Source organism: Pongo pygmaeus, chromosome 1 (assembly GCF_028885625.2).
Source record: "Pongo pygmaeus isolate AG05252 chromosome 1, NHGRI_mPonPyg2-v2.0_pri, whole genome shotgun sequence".
In the NCBI taxonomy this organism is placed as follows: Eukaryota; Metazoa; Chordata; class Mammalia; order Primates; family Hominidae; genus Pongo; species Pongo pygmaeus.
The window spans coordinates 47043346-47067173 of NC_072373.2; the positions used below are offsets into that span (position 1 = coordinate 47043346).

The 23828-nt window shown below is 39.7% G+C and overlaps 1 protein-coding gene and 1 pseudogene across 14 annotated transcripts in view; both read right to left on the reverse strand.

The window, feature by feature from the left end:
• The window catches only part of PPP1R12B (protein phosphatase 1 regulatory subunit 12B), a 249418-nt gene that overhangs the window by 141443 nt on the left and 84147 nt on the right, over window positions 1–23828 (reverse strand). For 9 of the 14 annotated variants that reach the window (XR_010122745.1, XM_054461962.2, XM_063647154.1 and 6 more), the window contains exons 9-14: window positions 22160–22272; window positions 18927–19130; window positions 16109–16191; window positions 14323–14448; window positions 11650–11832; window positions 7753–7935 (exon numbers count right to left, since the gene is read on the reverse strand). Coding sequence is in view for 12 of the 14 variants with exons in the window: in XM_054461962.2 (XP_054317937.1) it covers window positions 7753–7935; window positions 11650–11832; window positions 14323–14448; window positions 16109–16191; window positions 18927–19130; window positions 22160–22272 (892 nt within the window). In the remaining 2 variants the exon portion in view is untranslated. Of the gene's footprint in view, window positions 1–7752; window positions 7936–8819; window positions 8882–11649; window positions 11833–13767; window positions 13809–14322; window positions 14449–16108; window positions 16192–18926; window positions 19131–22159; window positions 22273–23828 lie in introns of those variants that run through there. The other 5 variants (XM_054461972.2, XM_054461991.2, XM_054462012.2 and 2 more) reach the window with 3 other exon arrangements.
• LOC129019536 (peptidyl-prolyl cis-trans isomerase FKBP8-like) lies at window positions 16977–18644 on the reverse strand (annotated as a pseudogene).

Genomic DNA, 23828 nt, shown 5'->3' on the forward strand with positions numbered 1-23828 from the left:
TAAATGATATGTTTTATTTGATCAAGTCATTCCCCTGCTGGAAATCCCTCAATTGTATTCCATAGCTTTGAGACTAGAAATTCAAATTTCTTAGCATAGTACAGACAAAAATCTACATGATTTGGTTCCTGCCTACCTCTCTAGCTTGACAATTTCCAAAGTTTCTCCAGTGGAAGACCAGTCTTGGGTTTCTTTGAAAAACAAAACAAAACTATTAGATGGACTCAGAAATTTGGAAAATGCTGCAAATTCCCTAACCACTCCCATGTCCCACTCTCCCCACTCCCCAGAGAGGAATGACCCTAAGAAGGCTTTTGAGTGATCCTATTTAATTTTGTTTAATCCATTGTTCCCAAATTCATTTAGCCACAGCATACTTTTTTTTTTCCTTCATCTAAATCTGTTTCCACAAAAGACACTTTCAGAAATGCTAGCCTGGCCTCACCTTCTCCCAGCTTCAGGCATTCTGAACTTGTTTGTTTCTTGAATTTCTCATGTTTCCTCTCAAATACCATCCTCCTATTACTACTTATAGTTAACTTAAAGTTGCTTTTCAAAATTCAACTCCAGTTACCTCCTCTGGTAGGCCTTCCTTGTCACCCTATTCAATCTAATTTAGATTCCCCTCCTCTATGCTCTCATAGCAATCTATACATACCTTTACCACAGCACTTAACAATTGTACAATAATATTTGATGTACTTATTTGACTTCCCATAATAGTTATATCCTCAAGTGTAGAAAAAATGTTTTCTTTCTTTTTCTTTTTTTTGAGACAGAGTCTCGCTCTGTCTCCCAGGCTGGAGTGCAATGGCGCAATCTCAGCTCACTGCAACCTCTGTGTCCCAGGTTCAAGTGATTCTCCTGCCTCGGCCTCCTTAGTAGCTGGGATTACAGGCACGTGCCACCACGCCCAGCTAATTTTTTGTATTTTTTTAGTAGAGATGGCGTGTCGCCATGTTGGTCAGGCTGGTCTTGAACGCCAGACATCAAGTAGTCCATCCGCCTCGGCCTCCCAAAGTGCTGGGATTACAGGTGTGAGCTACTGCGCCCGGCCAGAAAAATGTTTTCTTTGGTCTTGTATCCTTAATGTCTCTGTGCCTGGCACATGGCAGTCTCTCAATAAATTGTTGTTAGGTGCTTTATATATGTGGGTTCCCATTTAAACAAGATTCTATATAGATAATACTATTTTGCAAAATCTTCTACTTTAAAAACCATTCCTGATTCATTTACCAAACTGTTCCTATACATGTGTCTATCTTCAATACAGCTGGTCAACTGTAATTCTTGTTACCTATTCCAATAATAGTTTGAGGTTTCTTTCTGCATTTAAAACTTTTATTACATGTTAGTCTGCATCTATGAGTTTGTCATAGAACTCTCCCTCATGGTGACCTTCAGTGTTTATGTTTTATGTGAATTCATCTTTGGTTGAAACTGTTTTTACAGTTTACAGTCTTTTACTCTGGATTGCAGATGTGTTCCTTCAAGGTGGTTTTGAATTTACTTGTGCCAGGGCCCCAGAGTTTCAAGAGTACAGACACAGTTTCTGTATTAAATCCTTGACTTTTGGGATTTCTAAACTATATGAATAGTGAAAATTTCTCACAAGTGAGTTGTCTGCCCTACCCTGACCCTTGTATAGATTTCCTTCCTTGCCACTTCTTTGAGCTATGGGCTAAGTACCCTTTTCATGAACCCTTTGAGATTTCTAGCTTAATATAGTTTCTTAGTTACAACTTGCAGCCTTAGTAGGTCCACAGCCATGCTTTCTACACACACGGCATTAAAATCTGAGCGTCCAGACCTTATGGTCTACATATAGGTCTGACACCAACCCTGGGTAACTCAAACTACTCTGGCTTTTGAGTACTCTTCACTTTTGTCATCTGAGAGTTCCCTATTATTCTTCTGAATTCAACTATGAATTTCTGTTTATAAAGGGCAAGGGAGCCTTATAAGTTCCATCTACCATGTTGGAATTATCCTCCTAAACATATTTTGAAACCATTCACATTTCTTTCTTTCTTTCTTTTTTTTTTTTGAGACGGATTCTTGCTCTGTCGCCCAGGCTGGAGTGCACTGGTATGATCTTGGCTCACTGCAACCTCCACTTCCCAGGCTCAAGCGATTCTACTGCCTCAGCCTCCCGAGTAGCTGGGATTACAGGTGTGTGTCACCACTCCTGGCTAATTTTTGTATTTTTATTAGAGACGGGATTTCACTGTGTTGGCCAGGCTGGTCTAGAACTCCTGACCTCAAGTGATACACCCCCCCTCAGCCTCCCAAAGAGCTGGGATTACAGACGTGAGTCACCGTGCCTGGCCAAGATCATTCACTTTTCTCTCTCTCTTCTACCATTATCTCAGTGAAAGCCACTGTTCTCTCTCATGAGCCTTTCTTCTGCAGTGGTTTCCTTACTGGTCATCTCACATCCATTCTTGTCTATTTTTCCTCATCCAATTCATATGTAAAACTGCAGCCAGAGTTTAAAAGTCAGAACTTTAAAAACTATAGGTCAGGTCACAGTACTTTTGGCTTAAAATCTTCTAGTGGCGTATGACCCAGAAATTCTACTCCTAGGTATACAATCAAGAGAAATGAAACCAGATGTCCACATGAAAACTTCTACACAAATGCTTGTGGTAACATTATTCATAATAACTAAAAGGTGGAAACAACTCAAGTGTCCACTGACTTATGAATGGACAAACAAAATGTGGCATTATCTATATGATGGAATATTATTCACCCATGTAAAGGAATAAAGTACTGACACATGCTATTATATGGATGAACCTTGAAAACATTATATTAAGTAAAAGAAGTCAGTCACAAAAGACTGTATTTTTATTCCATTTATATAAAATGTCCAAAATAAGCAAATCTATAGACAAAAAGTAGATCAGTGGTCACTTAGGCCTAGGGGGAATGTGCAGACTGTGGGGGATAGCTACAGGGTACAGGATTTCTCTCTAAGATGATGAAAATGTTCTGTAATTTACTGTGATGATGGTTCCACATATCTGTGAATATACTAAAAACCACTGCATTGTACACCTTAAATGAGTGAATTGTATGGTATGTGAATTCTCTCTCTCTCTCTCTGTCTCTCTGTCTCTCTCTGTCTCTCTCTCTACATATATATATATATATATATATATATATGTATGTATGTATATAGCTCCTACCCACTCAAGCTTCATCCTAGACCTCTCTTCCCTCATTCTCTACTCTTAGTCACAATGCCTTCTCTCAGTTTCTCCAAAAGATCAAGTACCTTTCCACCTCAGTGTCTTTTCAATTGCCAGATCTTTTGTTTGGAATGCCCATTCCCTTCTCTTCACTTAGCTATTACTTAACCAGCAGATCTCAGGTTGAGCAGTATCACACCCTCATGAGAGCCTTCTTTCATCCTCCAGGAGAAGGGAAATCTTTTTTTTTTTTAGAGACAGGGTTGTGCTCTGTGGTCGAGGATAGAGTACAGTGGTGTTATCATAGTTCACGGTAGCCTCAAACTCCGGGGCTCAAGAGCTCTTCCCGTCTCAGGCTCTCAAGCAGCTGGAAGCATGTGCCACCACCCAGTTATTTTTATTTTTGTAGACATGGGGTCTTGCTATGTTGCCCAGGCTGGCTTGAGCTCCTGGTCTCAAGTGATCCTCCCAACTTGGCCTCCCAAAGTGCCAAGATTACAGGTGTGAGCTACCATACCTGGCCAAGAAGGGAAGTTTTCTGTCGGCAGATTTTTGGTACGACACTGTTATAACAACTCATAGTACTTCTTTATAATATACTACACAAATATAATTATTTACATTTTTCTCTTTCACTAGCATATTTGTTTCACAAGGGTTCACATCATATTTGTCTGGTTCACTGATGTATCACCTGGGCTTCTCATAGCACCTGGCAACAGGTACTTTAAAATATTCAGTAAGTATTTTGAAGATGAATGAATGCTAGAACATATCCAGTGAATGAGTCCAACCAGTCTACATCTAACATCTCCCTACTTACTTATCTTGTGCCATTCCTAAAACGCACTTGTTTTGACCTGTACTTGATGTACCACATTCAACTCATAATTCACTAATATTTTGATTTAACCCTTTGATTCACATATCTGGTCTCTGTTACAGGTACTATCTTATTGATTGTAGGTTACAACATTTCCAGAAGGCAGTAAAACTAAGTTTCTCCAAATAACAGTTCATGCAACAAGGTATTTAATAACGCAGTTTTATAAACAATCTGATTTCCCCCATCCTTTCTGGGATCATGCTCTTAATGACAAATTTAACTCATTTTACTTCTTTCAGCTCAGAAAGATTTTTTAAAGAGAGTTTTTGTCAGCTAATGAAAAGATTACTTTTGCATTTAGTTTCTAGGTGAAACTAATAGTATCTAAATTACATTTAAGCTATTAAGTACAGAAGCATTTACTATTCAAGATTGATTTATTACTATTTCCTTGGCTGGAGACCAATTTTAAAAAGACAGTTATTGGCTCTGAAACCTGTTAGCCCAGAAATTAGTTTCCTTCCATTTTATGTAAAGAAATGAAAAAAAAAAAAAAAGAAAAAAGAAAGGAAGGAAAAGAAAAGAAGAAGAAAAACACTATTTTCCAACTCAACATCTCCCTTAACTTCTTTCTTAAAATGTGTCTTTATAAAGAAAAAAGTGTCTTTATAATAGACACATTAGAGCTGTCCTTATAATAAGCAAACATAAAAAGTTCAATTTGTATTGTATCTTGCATGTTGTTTAATTTGTATTGTATCTTTTATACTTACTACACATACATACATACTTACATGGGACCTGATGGCTTCACTGCTGAATTTTACCAAACACTTAAAGAAGAATTAATACCAATCTTACTCAAACTATTCTGAAAAACAGAAAAGGAAGGAATACTTCCAAACTTATCTGATGAGGCCAATATTACCTTGATACCAAATCAGACAAAGACACATCAAAAAAAAGAAAACTACAGGCCAATACTAGCAAACCAAGTTCAACAACACATTAAAAAGATAATTCATCATGACCAAGTGGGATTTATCCCAGGGATGCAAGGATGGTTCAAAGATACACAAGTCAATCAATGTGATATATCATATTGACAGAATGAAAGATAAAAACACTATGATCATTTCAATTGATGCTGAAATAGCATTTGATAAAATTCAACATCCTTTCATGATAAAAACCCTCAAAAAACTGGGTATAGAAGGAACATACTTCAACACACTAAAAGCCATACATGACAAACCCACAGCTACTATCATACTGAATGGTGAAAAACTGAAAGCCTTTCCTCTAAGATCTGAAACAAGACAAGGATGTCCACTTTCAACCACTGTTATTCAATATAGTGCTGGAAGTCCTACCTAGAGCAATCGGACAAGAGAAAGCAATAGGCCAGGCACAGTGGCTCACACCTGTAATCCTAGCATTTCGGAAGGCAGAAGTGGGAAAATGGCTTGAGCCCAGGAATTTGAGACCAGCTTGGGCAACACAGTGAGACCCCATCTCTATTAAAAAAAAAAAAAAAAAAAAAAGAGAGAGAGAGAGAAAGTAATACATGACACACAAATTGGAAAGGAAGAAGTTTGCAGATAGATAATCTTATATTTGGAGAAACCTAAAGACTCCACCAAAAAAACTATTAGAACTGAAATATTCAATAAAGTTGCAGAATTCAAAATCAACATACAAAAGTCACTAGCATTTTTATTTGCCAACAGTGAACAATCTGAAAACGAAATCAAGAAAGTAAACCCATTTACAGTAGTTACAAATAAAATAAAATACCTAGGAATTAATCAAATAACTAAAAGATCTTTACGATGAAAACTATAAAACACTGGTGTAAGAAATTAAACAGCACACAAATAGAGGAAAGATATTCCATATTAATGGACTGGAAGAATCAATATTGTTAAAACGTCCATACTACCCAAAGCAATCTACAGATTCAATGCAATCCCTATCAAAATACCAATACTATTCTTCACAGAAATAGAAAAAATAATCCTAAAATTCATATGGAACTACAAAAGACCCAGAATAGCAAAGCCACCCTAAGCAAAAAGAACAAAACTGGAATAACATTACCTGACTTCAGATTATACCACAAAGCTATTATAACCAAAACAGCATAGTACTGACATAAAAAAAGACACATAGACCAATGGAACAGAGTAGAGAACTCGGAAATAAATACATACATCTACAGTGAATTCATTTTTGACAAAGGTGCCAAGAACATACATTGACGAAAAGACAATCTCTTAATACACACAAATATAAAAGCTCCTTCCTTTGGATATTCAACATAACATGAAGTCAAACTGAAATCTAAATTTTGATAAGATTTCACCTGGTCTAATCTTAACAAGGGATAATTATAGCCTTAGTCCTTAAGTACATTTGAAACTCCCAAATGCGGTACATTCTATTTTTAATACTTCCTCAAGTAGGAGAAAATGACCCATTCTTGCTCGGTCACATTTTCCAATGTTTCTCTTAATGCTGGCAATCAAAAAGTTTTTCTTAGCTTCTACCTTAAATATCTTCTATGTCAATTCACAATATTCTCTCATAACTTCTCTCTAAAGAAATTACAGAATAACTAGTCACTATTCTTCTACCATATCATCACATATTATTCATTTCTTTTTCTGGTATTCTTCTCAAATTAACCAAAAGTTTATATCCTAGTTCTTTTCTTTGAGCCTTGTGTCATACTGTTCCCTTTCTTTGCTGCCAGAGAAGTCAACGTAGACTATCCATAACAAAACAAAAGATCCTTCTCTGTGCTTCACAGGTTCTCCATTACAAAATGGTGAAATAATGCCTAACAATTGTCTCTATCACAAGACAAACAGAAAAAAGATATGCTTAAATCCATAACGACGGCCGGGCGCGGTGGCTCACCCCTGTAATAATCCCAGCATTTTGGGAGGCTGAGGCGGGCGGATCACGAGGTCAGGAGATCGCGACCATCCTGGCTAACACGGTGAAACCCCGTCTCTACTAAAAATATAAAAAATTAGCCGGGTGTGGTGGCAGGTGCCTGTAGTCCTAGCTACTTGGGAGGCTGAGGCAGGAGAATGGCGTGAACCCGGGAGGCGGAGCTTGCAGTGAGCCAAGATCGCGCCACTGCACTCCAGCCTGGGTGACAGAGCAAGACTCCATCTCAAAAAAAAAAAAAAAAAAAAAAAAAAATCCATAACGGCTTAAGTGTCTATGCTAAATAATCATAAATAATTAAGTCACCAAAAACTGACTGCTCAGAGGCAAAATACAGAACAGTAATATAAAGATATATTTTCAGGCTGGGCGCAGTGGCTCAGGCCTGTAATCCCAGCACTTCGAGAGGCCGAGGTGGATAGTCATGAGGTCAGGAGACCGAGACCATCCTGGCTAACATGGTGAAACCCCGTCTCTACTAAAAATACAAAAAAGTTAGCCGGGTGGGGTGTCACGCCACGCCTGCAGTCCCAGCTACTCGGGAGGCTGAGGCAGGAGAATTGCTTGAACCCAGGAGGAGGAGGTTGCAGTGAGCCAAGATGGCGCCACTGCACTCCAGCCTGGGCGACAGAGTGAGGCTCTGTGTCAAAAAAAAAAAAAAAGACATATTTTCATAAATGTATTTGAAATTGGGAAAAACACTTTATGCTCATTCCTTTATCATCTACCTCAAAGCAGAGCCCCACAAATGAAATCAGTAACTCAACATACCTCCTCTTCTCCCTGGCTTCCACAGAGGAATCTGTTCCAGTAATGGAGAGCACAGGAGTAGCTGTAACCCCATTGGCAGTGCTAGGCAGAGGGCGATTGGTGATCACACAGAGCGGGGTGCTAGAAGAGACATTGTCTGCTGTTTTCTCTGCTGTCGAGTCGGCCTGGGATTTGTGAGGAGTCCTGAAATTTAAAAAGATACAAGCAGAAAGGAAATGGTTAGGCATGCTATACAACAAAGCACTGGCACAGAGACAGAAGGATTAAAGAGTGGTTCATCTAGGAAATCTTGCTCTGATTTTGTTTGTTGGTTTCTTAATTTTGAGCTCTTACAGCTTGGAATAGCATAATTACACGTTTAGTCTGACATCCTTTGCCTGAGGAGTTACATTTTATGAGACTTGTATGTGTACGTGTGTGCCTGAGATTTCGTTTTAACAAAAATCATTAGCTATGGCACAAGGCAAGATAGTGACATATGCAAGAGTGTTTTAAATGACTCCCCAGTAGCACCTGGTCTCCACACATGCACACGGAGACAGGGCCTCTCTACACAAAAAAAAGACATTAAAGTCACTTACAATATTAGTCTCCACCTGTTCCTTAATTCTTGGCAGTGGGAGTCTTTGTGGTAGTCCTCAGCCTAGATTTGATGACCATCTTCTTGGATTATCCAGAGACAACTGATACTCAACAGTCTCAGTATGCTTAGTTCTCCCTCACCTAGTTCAGCAACTGCTCTCTCTTTCCATTTAACCAAATGCCTAATTGTCTATATTCATAACTGCAAAAGTGAGAAATTGAAACAAAAACCAAACTGGATTCTATAAGTATCCTTAACCACAGACTTTTCAACAGCAAGCTGTATAATTAAACTTATTTACATGAAAACAAGATCTTTGTTTCTTAACAAAGAGTTGGGAGCAACCATTGGCTCTCCACCCAAAAAGCTATCATTTGTGATGTCACAGCTGTTGCTGGGGTAACAGAGGTCCAAAACTGATACAGAGATGGAGAAAGCAATGAAAAGCACAAATATTAAAAATCTATTTTTTTCACCTACTCACATTTATTAGTAGAAATGTTCACGGGTAGCTCTAAGCTTACTTCCAAATAATCAAATTACAAGCTTGAAAAAAATAATAAAAATATAAAAATATAAATATGGTACCTAGATACAAACATAAAAGCAGAATATTTTAAAAGATAGATGTAATATCTAAAAAACACATGCTACTTCTCCAGAAGCAATTAATGACTAAGAAAAAAGGTGAAATTTCATAGTCTTTTTTAATAAAAAAAGAAAAGGCAAAAAATTCCTCAGACTTACAAGATACGAATCTATAGGAAGTACTAATAAAATTAGCTAGACACACAGCTACAAAAAATTACACTTAACCAAACCTTACCTGAAGTTCTTTTTAGGTTAATAACATGTTTTGGTCTCACTGTAATTTCTTATGCTTTTGAAATGCCAAGGATTTTATTTTACTAAATTACATAATAGGACTTTTACTATTATTTTGAAATGCAGTGTAATTTTACAAGTAGATTGTTAGAATAAGAACAGCCCTAGAGCAGAGAGCAGAGGATATGCAATGGAGTAAAATAAATATGGGCTTTGGAAACACAACATTTGCTTAAATGTAGACTCTCTGATCTCTTCTTCATTGATAAAATAGAGATAGTGGCACCTTAAAATACAGGGTTCTTCTAATGATTAAATAAAATAATGTCTGCAGGACACCTAAAATAGTACCCAGAATAAAATATAAACTCAGCAGATACAAACAGTGACAAAATAGGTAACAGCTTTGAAATGTACAAATCTGAGTTCAAATCCTATCTCAGTCCCTCACTAGCTGTGTGACCTTGGGCAGACGATTAACCTTTTGGTCTGAGTTTCCTCATCTATAAAATAATACTTCATATAATAGGGGGCTCATTATAAGAGAATAGAAGATATATGTATGCATGAGACAGCTAGTTGTCTAACCCATATCCACTGTCCCTTTCTTCTTTATGAACTGAATCCCTATATCTTTGAGGGCAGCAATATACCTAGTTAAAAGTCCACACTTCTCAATGTCTCCTGGCCACTAGAGGTATCCAATGAGACATATGCAGACAACTAGTACTTCTGGGAAAATTCTCAGTTCAGAAGCATTCTTTCTTTGTCTGCTTCCTTCTTTCCTCTTCCTTCTTCCCTAGAGTACAGCCATGATAGCTAGAGCTCCAGCAGTTATTCTGGACCATGAGGCAACCCATGGAAATGGCAGCCATGATGCAAGAACTGTGGAGCAGTTCTTTTAATGGATCCTTTAATGACTGTGGAGCTACTAAGCCAGCTCTGCATATTTCTGGACTTTCTTAAGTGCAAGAAAAAAAAAAAACCTTTATCTTATTTAAGCCACTACTATTTAGATATATCGTTACATATAAGCAAACTAAATCCCAATATAATACCTAACCAAATGCCTGTCACATAACAGGGTCCAACAAATGGCAGCTGTAATTATTTTCTCTCAGTTGCAGCTCTTAATAGTTACAGTAATAGCAATATAGTATTATTATATAATATATAATATTATATATATAAAATATAGTAATACGGCCGGGTGCAGTGGCTCTTGCCTGTAATCCTAGCACTTTGGGAGGCCGAGGTGGGCGGATCATGAGGTCAGGAGACAGAGATCATCCTCATCCTGGATAACACGGTGAAACCCCGTCTCTACTAAAAATACAAAAAATTAGCCAGGTATGGTGGCATACGCCTGTAGTCCCAGCTACTCGGGAGGCTGAGGCAGGAGAATCGCTCGAGCCCGGGAGGTGAAGGTCGCAGTCAGCCAAGATTGCACCACTGAACTCCAGCCTGGGTGACAGAGCGAGACTCCATCTCAAAAAAAAAAAAAAAACAACAACAACAAAAAAAAAAACCTCTCTATGTTTGTTTCTTCATCTATGGTGATAACAGTTAACATGTCTATGCAACTGGATTATTATAAGGACCTAATAAATTTACCCATAATTATACAGTATTATTATTAATAATCCATCATAAACCCTTCCCTCCTGGCTGAATTAATGATCACCGCTTATTTTAGGGAAAGAAATCTAGTAAACTGACAAATATCAATCAAGCACCATACTGGTGTTTCTGCAACAACACTATCATTACGATTTTTTCATTTTCTTTATCAGTTGTAGACACAGACCCAAAAAAAGGAGACCCTTTGCCACCACACATAAAGGATTAAAAGCCACAGTTAAAACTACAGCTAAAGTCCTAATGTACTTTCACAATAACATTCTACCATGCTATCCCTTAGATGAACTAGAAACCAAGAAGATACTGCCCCCAGAACACAGTTTAGACAAACACAAATCTGTCCCTTCTCACAATGTTTCCAGCAAAATACTCTCGTTGGCTGGGAGTTTTCAGAAGGTTATCATAGGCTTTTGGAAAATGAGTTAGCTTTCTTTCTGATTTGGGTTTGCATGCCATTTAAAAGACTAAATACAAGAGATTCCTATTATAATTACTGGAAAATTAATAGAAGTAAAATATGAAAATATTTTCAATATTTAATTTACCACAATAGCATGATCCTTAAATTGTAATCACAACTGGTTAGGTTGTTGAGGGATGAAATCAGTCATATTAAGCTGATGTCCAAACACCAAGTACAATTATACATACCCTTTGATTATTCAATATGCAACTGTTGACTGGTTAATACAAATCAAAGCAAAAGCATCTTCATTAAATTCAGACATTTTCTCAGGAATTCTAACTTGCTTTTATAGTGATAAAGTCTCTTTGGTTCAAATTTCATATGTGTTTTCAGAGCCATTAACTTTGATGAATGCAACTCAAATGGCTTCAAGAAGCCTTACCTGCCATGATGTACAGATGCAGTAGTGTTTGCACTGATTGGTGCAGGGCAAGAAGAGGCAGGTTGCCACTGGCTGCCCCGAGAGGTAGATGAACCAATGGTAATGGGTGAGGTAGCAGGAGATGAATTGCGATTGGCTGAAATGTAGGGACTTGTGGGGTCACTACTTCTACCAAATGAAGCACTGCAAAACAGCACACAGTCACTTTCTTCAGGACATGCTGCTCACCCACCATTTCCCAGCACCACCTTCCCACCCAGATTGTGCACTTGAAACGAATATAGACCAAAGAAAGGGTATGACAACTGGGAAGTGAAGTGATCAACTCCAGCTAGAGCTGAGTCACTGGCAGCAAGCAGGCAATCATCCAAAAGAATGAAGGAATCATCACTCTTTGAAGGATGGTCTTTTTGGTCAATCATCCAAAAGAGTGAAGGAACATGGAGGAAGAGAGATGATACTGAATGAGGGAAAGCAGGGAAGTATATATGATAAGAGGAGAGGCTAAGAAAGGGAATAATAGGAAAAAGGATAATTTTATTAGAAAAAAATAATTCCCAACAAACCCAAGGCAAATAATCATGCAACCCCAAATGTCTACCTGATACAGAATTAGCACTGCAAAAGCAAAAGTAAGACCAGAGAATTTGGAGAGGTTGTGGAGCAGATATTTAAAATTTAAAAGTGGAAAAGAGTAAAGAAGCTCTGTGGAAAAAAAAATGACTTTGAGAACTGCAGTTATTCAGCCTAAAGCAAAATTGTCTCTGGGAGAATTTAAAGTTCTAAATCTAGAAAGTAATACTGTATGAGCAATAAAGGGCAACTTGTATTTGTTTCAATTGAAGATAGGTAAGAACCATCTCAATTGCAGGAAAAAATTATTTGGGTTCAAATTTCAAAAATACTTCTTGACTATAATAGAAATGAGACACTTGAGGAGATAACCAAAAAAAGCTATAAAGCCTTCCTTGGAAAAGAGGTATTTTAATATGGGCCATATGAAAGGAATGTCTGCCTATACACAAGAGATGAACTCTCATTCTCATTGTCAAAGATGAAAATGGAATGTATATGAAGGTTTGGCATAGCGGGAAATGACAAATTTCTCCTTACACTTGCTCTTTTAAATGGTGATGGCATATGATTCTTTCCTTTTAAAAAGATCATAAGATAGGTTTTTATAAAATCAAAAAATGCTTTAGGGTTACAGAAGAAAAGCTGTGGAAATCCAAGATATGAAGCAAGTTGTACATCTTTTCCTCAAAAAGTGCTCATATCATTAAGCATGCTTTTGATCCTAAATAGAGGCAGCCTGTCCCTTCACTGTTCACCATAACTTTGCCAAACTACATCTATCAAACCAAATGTCTCTCAACCCATTTGCTGATTATTTGGATCACAAAAATCAACAACCTCGCCACAGAATAACTCCATGCCTGGAAATTAAATGGCAGCTTTCTCCCTTCTCTTGATCTAGAACATTATTTTCTTAGAAAAGTTTTCTTGATCTTGGATTCAACTATAATGAATAATAATGCATCCAGGAAGACCAAGGCCTTAGCCATTAAGACAAATAGGTGATAGCCTCATAAAGCAAGAAACACCTCTTTTGTGTAATAAAGCATCAGTGAGACCATCAAACTTTCATACTTCCAAAGTTGAGCCCTTTCTTATAGAATGTATCTACAGAAGTGAAGAACATTAAAAGGCAACAATGACTGTTTGTTTTCTAGCTATTTCCCATGTTTCAACAATAACTAGTTGAAAAGTCTTTCTGACAAGTGGAAATAAGTGTTGATTCCAAAGAGTTAATGTGCTCATCTAGTCTAGGCCAGGGCCTGTTTCTAAGGTAGCCAACCAATCATCTAAAAAACCTAATGATGAAGGCTATGGTGTGAGGAGACAGTGGGAGTGGTTAAGTGGAAGTGAAGAAAGAATTCAAAGTAAGCAATAAAAAACAGATTCTTCCACATTAGCAGCAGAGTTCAAATTAAAATATTAAGTATTTTTGTAGCTTAATGGCTCTGGCAAAGGTGCTTGGTTTGCTGGCTAGTATGTGGCAAAGAAAATAATTGCAGAAAAGGGAATACAGATGAGAAAAGAAGGAAACCCATGTACCTTCTCTGCACCAAACTTGCGAGTTTCACATCTTGATGGATCTGAGGGCCATTAAAGTCATAAGAAAAAAAACAACTCAAGTCCCTAAATTAACAGGCTTCAGTATGAAACTTCTTTAATGCAATAGAAAACTGTCCCCATTTCCCACCCCTCACCACTTTATAGTGTCCCTCCCTTCCTCCCCCCAAAAATAGCACATGGGATGAGAACTACTCTGTTTCAGATAAGGAGAACCAGCTACTGGACAAGGATAACTTAAATTCAGTCTTGCCCAGAGATTACTGAAAGCCACTTCTGATTGAAAATTTTAATAGGATGGAGAGGATAAAGTATAAAGCCAGATCTGTAGTGAGAATCTGAAATTAGCTTACTTTAATTCAATTATGAAGATAATAAATTTTAAATTATTCGAGACGTTAATTCTAAGAAACCTGAAAGTAATTCATTTTGATTCATTTCTGCGGTGTTAATTGGACATAAAAAGGCATGCAAACATTACCCATTTCCCATGGCTAGAGTGAAAGAAACATCTCCCACCCCCTTTGAGCCTGGTACCTTTTCAAGTAAGTTGATACATAGGTGGAGGGAGCAATTGTTTGTGGGGTTTCATTTCCTTTTGCTTCATCCCTCCATAGCTGCCGGGTATAGGAGCCACTCCTCACTAGATTAACAGCTGATTCTCTGTAGAAGCATGAAAGGAAGACAAAACACTGATTCCTACCACCAGTTTTTGTCCATGATACAATGCAAACAGAGAGAGAAGAGCCAGACAGGCAAACTGTAACATGGCTAACAGACACATTCTTCAGGTGATTCTGTTTTATATACCAGTTTTCTGAACAGAAGAGAAGTATTACTGCCTGCTTTCATCAACTTAGAACCAATTAATTTCAACAGGTACCAAATTCCTCACGTCAAAGGTCTCTAACCCTTTTGTAATAAGAAGTCACTTTTGATCCTCACTTAAAAAGTGCTTTGCGGCTGGGCATAGTGACTCACATCTATAATTCCAGCATTTTGGGAGGCCGAGGCAGGCAGATCACTTGAGGTCAGGAGTTCGAGACCAGCCTGGCCAACATGGCGAAACCCCATCTCTACTAAAAATATAAAAAAATTAGCCAGGCATGGTGGCACATGCCTGTACTCGGGAGGCGGAGGCACGAGAATCGCTTGAACCCAGGAGGCAGAGGCTGCAATGAGCCAAGATCATGCCACTGCACTCCAGCCTGGGCGACAGAGTGAGACTCTGTCTCAAAAAAAAAAAATAAAGAAAAAAGTGTGTTGCAATCAGTATTAGTAGCAGGTGGCTTTTAAGTTAAGCAGAGAAGGAAATGATGGGGGAAGATGAAGAAGTCTGTTACCGAGAAAAAAGGTTACTACAGAAGGGGAAAGGGAAGGAAGACTTGCTGGAAGCCTCTTTAGCATTATAAATGAAAAGGTATCCAGGAAAGTGCTGTACTAGGATTTTTGATCCACAATTGATAACTCAGGGTCTTTGTTGCAAAACCTATGGGTTTCCATGCTTCACAAGGTTCTCTAGAACAATCCTTCTCAAACTTTCATGTGTATTAATATTTGAATCACCTAGGGAATTTCGTTAGAATGCAGATTCTAATTCAGTAGATCTGGAGTAGGGCCTGAGATTCTGGAGTCCTAACATGCACCCAGGCCAGGAGCAGTGGCTCACACCTACAATCCCAGCACTTTGGGAGGGCAAGTCAGGAGGACCGCTCGAGGCCTGGAGTTTGAGACCACTCTGGGAAACATAGCAAAACCCTGCTTCTATTAAAAAAAATTTTTTTTAATAAAAATAAAATGTACCCGGGTGATGCCAATGCTGCTGGCTAAGGTTTGAGATCACATTTTGCCCCAAGATGCAGCAATACTTCAAAATCCCTACATTTATTTTAACTAATTAGGAAGACTTTAATTTTACCTTCTGACAAATTAGAAGTTGGTCAATTTAATTAAATAACATTATTTTAGTGTTTACTATGTGTTAGGCACTGTCCTAGGAACTAGGGGTCCTTGAGAAACCAGACAGACACAGACCCTACCTTTACAGAGCCTGCTGGTAGAATAAAACTAATCCATGTGTGGAAAAATCAGGGAAGACTTCCTAAAGAAGGTAATATCTAACCTGGAGTTAGAATTTGAAAAATAAAGAACTAGCAAAGCAAGGATATAAGAGTTGAGAGGTGTTCTAAGCAGAAGGAACAAACAATTCATAATGTGGTAAGGACACCTGAGGGAAAAATGCAAAAGAGTAATGCCCAGGAGATGACTATGTCGAGTAGACCTAAGAGGATGAGGACCATCTTTTGGCTGGTTTTAGGATTACCTGTTCTCCTTTTCTTCAATATCACTTGTGCTGTTGAGCTTCCGGGGTGCTAGTGAACTAATATAGCTTTTGTTTTCTCTCTCCTGTAAAATAAAAACAAGTAAAGCACAAGAAAGGTACAATACTGGCACAGCATAAAACATTTTGAGTAAAAAAGCAGAACTTAATATACCTATATAATCTTATTTCTGGATCCAACACTAATTCTATTTTGAGTGGTATTTACAAAAGGTTAGCTTTCAAAAGCTTATTCCTAACTTTCTTTCATTAAAAAACATTATGAAGGGAAATAATTCTCATGGGAAAGTCAGGATGAGCAAATAAAGAAAACAGCAGCACAAATTACGCAAAGCAGCACCTCTGTTAAGAGAGGAGGAAAGCCTTTGAAGGGCCACAAACAGAAAGCTCCACTCTAATATTCTTGATGAAATAAGATTTATGTAGTCCCCAATAGTCCCCAGTACATCTTTTCCTTGAAATACAGCTTCCTTAGGAATATGTACAATAGTATGCTGCAGTTAATTCAACCAATATGCCTCATCTCTTTCAGTAGTCTCCAGAGATATAAAGCAAGAGGACTGTGATTACAAGGAAGATGTGACCCCAGAGAAAAGCACTAAGAGAGTCCTATAAAATCTGGAACTAAAAAGTGAAGAAAATAAAAATTTACTCATCTTGAATGAATATACAAACTATTTGTGAAGTTAGCCTAACCATATTTTCCATATTAATGAAAGAACGACAAGTTAAATTTTTTTTTTTCTAAGTACTAATTTGCCTGAGCTTAATTTGGATTCAAAGCCCAGAGAACCTCTTAGGCCATACTGAATTTTTTTTTTTTTTTTTTTTTTTTGCAGGGTAGGAGGCTTTATTTCGCTGTGGCGGGAAGGGAGCCTAGACAGCGTGGGGCAAGCAGGGCAGGAGGGGCTGCCCCCAAACCTGTTGAGGAGAAACTGAGGCCAGCCCCAGTGGAAACCTAGCCCAGCAGGAGAAAGGGGAGTGGGGGGGAAACTGGGTCTGAAGGAATGAGCTCCCCCTCGCTCTGCGCATTCCTCCTAGAGGGCCTCAGTCCCTCCTGCTGGCTGGGCTGCACAATCCCCAATCCTTGCTGCCTCCAACTTGGAGGAGGGGGCCGGACCAGGAAGGGCAGTGGACAGGGAGCCTGGGGGAGTTAGGGAGTGCAGGGCAGGGTCCATGGTGTACAGAGGGGGTGGCGGCCACCTGGGTGGTCAGTTCCTGACAGGAATGACCACAGAGAGCGCCACACCCCCCCAAGGCAACAGCAGTTGCCCCAAACAGCCACTTCCATGGGCTGGACCAGGCACCCTTGCTGGGGTACTTGGCGGGCAGCCGGCTGGGGTTGCCCAGCATTTTCCAGTACAGGGCGGTCTCCGTGCTCTGCTGTGCCGCGTGCTTCTTCATCAGCTTCAAGAGCTCTGCGTGGATCGTCTTGTTGGAAGGTTCCAGCTTTAGGGCTGCCCTCAGGATGGAGATGGCCTCACTGTACTCGCCCTGCTGGGCCAGTATCTTGCCCTTGTGGAGGACAACCTTGATGTTGTCTGGATGGTGCTCCAACCAGGCTGCAGGAGCACAGGGCTGCACAGTAGTGGTCAAGCTTCAGCTGCGAGGCCGCCAGATTGTTCAGACACTTCACCTTCAACTACAGGAGCTGCTCCTCCTCCTCGAACGTCATGTCCACTTTGGCGCTGGAGGTGATGGCCTTGATGGCAAGGTCATAGGAGTTGGCGGCCAGGATGAAGTCCACCCGCTGGTAGTGGGCACTGCCGCACTCCCACTTCCGGTTGGCCAGGGCCATGCGCTCCTGCCCTGTAAGCATCTCCAGGTCAGGCCAGTCCACGGTCGTCTTCGGGGTCACCTCCAGGCACAGGGCCGCGTGCGGGGGATGTATGGGCTCCTGCCCTGTGGGCTGTAGCAGTACATGGAGTCAGCAGTGACCATGGCCATCTCCCCCACGTCCGTGAGTTAGACACTAAGATCCAGGGCCTGGATGATGTCACAGTCGCTCAAGGTGAACACCAGCTCTGGCTCCTCCTGCACCCACATGCCGTTCTCTTATGACGTCTGCAAATGCACGGTAACCACCTGGCCCTTGACTGGGCGGCTCCAACCTGGCGGCCCTGGGACAAGCGTCTTCTTCCTCAACAGCTGCTTCCGGGGCCAGGGACAGGGCGGGCTCAGGCTCCATGGCAGCGAGGAACTCTCGGGCCAAGGTCCCAGGCTGTTCAGCCTCTTCCACCGGGGGCTGTCCCATGCCCACCCTCCAGAGGTGGCAGCTCTCTCAGGTCATCTTCCTCCTCCTCCTCTTCCTCCTCGCCCTCTGCATCCTCGACCCCATCCCAGCACCTCGAAGTCCTCAAGCGGTGGGACCCTGGCAGGAGGCGGGGGCAGAGGGCTCAGAGGGTTCAGCACATGATGCCATGCTGCTGGGGGGACGGGAATTGGCCCTCTGGCTCCAGGACCCCTACCTGGGGTCCTGTGCCCCCTTCCGACATATTGAAATTTTTATGTTTCTGATCCATTTTTTGCTGTAGGTAAGGGGAGGGGGCAAGGAAGATTGAACAAACCAAAAGGAAAAGCTATTTTTAAAGCCTTTTTTTTCTTTTTGGTCAAGCAAACAATAGCAAGCAAATAGCTACTTGATTAAACTATCAGTGTGCCTCTCTCCCTTTAAAGACTTTGCATTTCCAAAATCAACTTAAGGACTAGAAAATATTTTCATTTGTTCCTAAGATTGAATTTTCATAGAAAAAAAAAAAAAAACTGCCTTGGAATTCCCCCATACCCTCCCAAACTGCACCTTATCTTTGTTGTCTAGTAGAGCAGAAATCCGAGGGCTTGAAGAGGAGCGGTAGATGGAAGAGCCTCGGTCCCTTATAGGTTCCTTGGAATTGGCCACCTCACTCAGCATGTTGTGGCTGCCAGTTTTTCTCAGTCCCAATCTCCATGAAGAAGGAGACTCATCTTTGGGCTCTTCTGGCTTGTTAAAAAGGCCAGAAGAGAACTATGAGAGAAGCAAATAAAAGAAATGAAAAATAAAGGCTCTGATGATTCTTTCTCAGCCCATTTGCCTTTTCCACACTTAACTAAGTTCAGCGAGGCAACATAAGGTAGCTAAGAAGAACAAATACATGGCAGTCTTTCCGCCAATGTTCCCTCCCTCACCCAGCAAACGCTAATAACCTCTCCAGGCTCTTTCTTCCTAAGCCAAAAATAGCCTTGGATTCTTCACACAGTGCTCCTACCTGACAGAGTTGTTCTGAGAAATTTGCTATCTCTGTGCAATTAATAATGACCTGGAACACCAGGAGATTGTATTCTAGTAATATACCTTCTTCTAACTCACCGTGGAACTGAAAATAAGATACTTTACTTTTCTAGGTCTCAACATGCTCACCTGTAAAATGACGATAATGAACTTAATCCCTCTTTATAATATGTAGAGACTGGAAAAAATGAGACTAGCTAATTTATCTTTTATTTTTATTTTTTTGAAGTAGGGTCTCACTCTGTCACCCAGGCTGGAGTGCAGTGGCCTAATCAGAGTTCACTGCAGCCTTGACCTCCTGCGCTCAAGCAATCCTCCCCCTCAGCCCACCGAGTAGCTAGGACTACCAGCATGTACCACCATGCCTGGTTAATTTTCTCTAAATTTTAGTAGAGACAAGGTCTCCCTATGTTGCCCAGGCTGGTCTCAAAGTCCTAAACTCAAGCAATCCTCACACCTCAGCCTCCCAAAGTGCTATGATTACAGGCATGAACCCATGCCCTGCCAGGAATGAGCTAATTTATAAATACATTTTAAGGTACTATGATACAGTGATTTAACACTGATAAAAATTCTAGAAGCCACCCCACTCAAATTCTAACTGCTAATTTCAAGAAAATTTATTTGATCTACAGTAGCAGTTTAGAGAGCTTTAGATTTCACTGACTAGCAAAAAAAAAAAAAAAAAACTAGAGGTCAAAGAGTGGCTATCTTTTTATCTTTTAAATTTAATTTTGCCAAAAGAAAACATTCTGAAAGATGTTTTCTTTTTGAACAACTCATCATTACCACAATTTTGTTAAAAATGAAATTTTAATATCAGAAAAGAAAACTTTATGGAAAGCTTACATTGTCCTTAATTATCCCATTTCGCCATAAACTAGGGAAACATCATAGACCAGCATTAGGCCAAGGACCAGTTTGGGGTACAGCTAGTCTTTGGACACAAGCCAACAGACCCTTCCTGAGGTCCAGGACCTTTTGAAGAAGACTTAGGCCTTTCTTCCAATAAGAGGCTACCTTTACTGCCTGATACAGTGAAAATAAATAAAAATATTAAATCACTCATCTCCAACTCATATATAGATTTTCTCTTTTCATCAGTCATCTGAATGTACACATTTATGTACCCCTTCCAGCTTTAGGTGTTCAATAATGTCAGCTTTTTACAAGCTACCCTGATTCTAAGGGGGAAAATGCCTTCCCCAGCATCATTTTAGCAAAGTAGAATAAGTGTGTGTGTGTTGTTGTTGTTGTTGTTGTTTTTCAGACATGGTCTCACTCTGTTGCCCAGGCTGGAGTGCAATGGCACAATCACAGCTCACTACAGCCTTGACCTCCCGGGCTCAAGTGATCCTCCCACCTCAGCCTCCCAGTCCCAAGTCGCTGGGACTACAGGTGTGTGCCACCATGCCTGGCTAATGTTTATATTGTTTGTAAAGATGGGGTTTTCCCATGTTGCCCAAGCTAGTCTCAAACTCCTGGGCTCAAGTGATTTGCCCACCTTGGCCTCCCAAAGTGCTGAGATTATAGGTGTGAGCCACTGCACCCTGTCTAATTTAGTATTTTTCTACTGAAAAAAGTAGGAAGTCTAGGCATCCTTAGAAGCAGTGGCAGTATATGAGGTACACCTAAATGACTGAATAATGAGTGAGAATTACATTTATTCAAAACCTCCTTAATTATTGACAATGATGCTTCTAGGGATAAATAAGTAGCCAGGCCTTTGTTCTCTCATTTCCACAAGAATACCACAAGCCCATCTTTCCAATTCATGAAGTGCTAAGAAGATCATTAAGTTCATACCTATATAACCACAGAGCTTTTTCAACAGCTTCATTCCAAAGAACTCAAATCAATTCTTAACCTCAAAATGACTTTTATACTTTGTAGAGCAGGGTCATCATTCAACTCAGTCTCACTGACTAGAAGCCTACAGATTCTCAGAGGCCTGCACAAAGTTACAGAAAGAGAGGCCTCTGGTATTTCAACAAGTTATTTCTACCTCTGCCCTTTACTCATCATAAGATATAAAGACTTTACTCATGAAAGTCTTAAAGGAGAAATAGAAAAAGGAGAACAATCACCAAAACAATGAATGCTGGATGCTAGATATCTTCTAGCCCAGTCCACACTTTACATGTAGGCATCTTAACTTCAGATATAAAGAAAACAGGCAAATGACAAAATCTCTTTGGTCTCAGACTACTCTATCTTATGTTATCTTAACACATGGTAGCCAAATTTGTTTGGTAATGATCTTACAGATTTTTGGGGGCAATGTTATGGGTTGAATGTTTGTGTCCTCCCAAAATGCATATATTGAAGCACTAATTCCCAATGTGACTATATTTGGAGATAAGGGTCTGTGAGGAGTGATGAAGGTTAAATGAGGTTAATAGGGTGGGGCCCTAATCTGATAGGGCTGGTTACCTTATAAGAAGAGAAAGAGACACCAGAGCTCCTTCTCTCTGCCATGTTAGGACATAGCGAGAAGGTGGTTATATTCATGTCAAGAAAGAAGGCCCTCACCAGGAACTGAATTGGCTGGTACCTTGATCTGAGACTTCCCAGCCTCCGGAACTGTGAGAAATAAATGTCTGTTGTTTAAGCCACCCAGCCTGTGTTTTTTGTTATGGGAGCAGATTATGACAGGAAAAATGTATTTTTATTATTTTGCAAGATTGTACCTTTAAGTCCTTTCTAGATGTGTGCTACTGCAGTAGGGTGAAATCTAATTCCCAAATTAAGTAAAAAGTACTCACCCTCCTAGCAGAAGAGGCAGAGAAGGTATTTTGAGCTGGTGCTGGTATCTGCTCTGTGATACTACTCTTGCTTTCAGAGTTGGAATGATTGACAAAGACTTCCGGCTTTTTATCTGTTATTTAAGACAAGAGAATTAACAAGTACTAGTATAAAAATCTTATCTTTGTATCTATGTCCTTTTCTGCTAATAGAAAAGATTTGCCCATTATCAAAACAGATTATTAAGGCCCTGTAATGCTTGGATGTAAACTAACAACTTGTAAACTCTTACAACTGTTGGCAGAAGAAAATAAACTCAATGTTATTCCCATCTTGGTAGGCTCCAACTCCAACTTTCAGATAAAAACTGAAAACTATAAGACATTGATATGGGCTTAATGAAAAAAAAAAACAAAAAAAAAACTGAAAACTATCTCCACATTATTATATCATATATAAAATCCATCTATAATCTGTCCTTTGGGGATCTCATCCTTTTCTACAGTTTTACCTTTCACTTCTTATGCAGATAACTTCCACTGGGTCCCTACTACTACTCTGAGGAGCCCCAGATCAAAGTCCAGATCTTAGGCACACCACTTGCCAGCTATGAAACCTAATTCACCTACCCTCCTACAGTGTCAATTTCCCATTCTAAAAAGTAGTGATAATAATATATACCTCAGAGTGTGGTTGTGAGGATTAAAGAAAACTGTTTAAGTGTGGTGCAAAGTAAAAAGCACTATACAAATGTAAAGTTTTATTGTAATTCCCTAAACTAGATACAATGTTTCTTACTAGTGAATCCTATTGACTACACTTACACGTCTCATGTGACATGTATTTTATTCATGTATACACCTTTCTATTCCCTGACTAGATATATTCAACAAAAAACATTTAATGAATGTGAATGCCTGTTATGTACCAGGCATTGAGCTGAGACCTGGGAGTTCAATAATAAACTCAGAGTTCCCAGACAAAATGATGAGTGCTACAGCAGAGTTAACTAGGCAGTGCTAGAGGGACATAAACAGAGAACAATCATGGGGTAGAAGAACAGTGAGGTGGCCCATTTCCTTTCAGCTTCCTATACCAGAAAAACCTAAAGAAAGACTTTTTCAACCTGCTAGATCCTATAGTTTTCTACAGAAATCACTCAATGAGCATTGATGGCCTGAAATGAATTTAGGCTTAAATGGTATAAATTTTCAGAAGCAGGAAAACTCAGGGCATGTTTGAGGAAATTAAGCAGTCCAGCTTGGCCAAAATATGTCCTTATCTATGTACAGCATTGGAAAGGTCAGCTGGAGCTAGATTATGAAAAGTCTTGAAGGCCAGACTGTGGAGCTTGGGGTTTATTTACTCTGTAGGCAAAGATAGAGTGAGATAGGTGGTCATAGGTTTAAACACAGGTGTAGCATAATCAAAAGGGTACTGCGGGTGTTTATGCCAATAGCAATGTGAAGACGGGCTACAGAGAACAAGAGATCTGACACAAGGGTACAAATCACAAAGCAATGACCATAGTTCAGGCAGCTCCCTCCAATTTTTCTCATGCCTTAGCAACTAACAAAAGTGATCTAGAATAGAGCAAGTTCAGATATTTGTTGCAAATACTTGAAGCCTAGAACATGTAAGTACTCAATAAATAATCAAATATCAAAAAGATGAACATTTATAAATTCT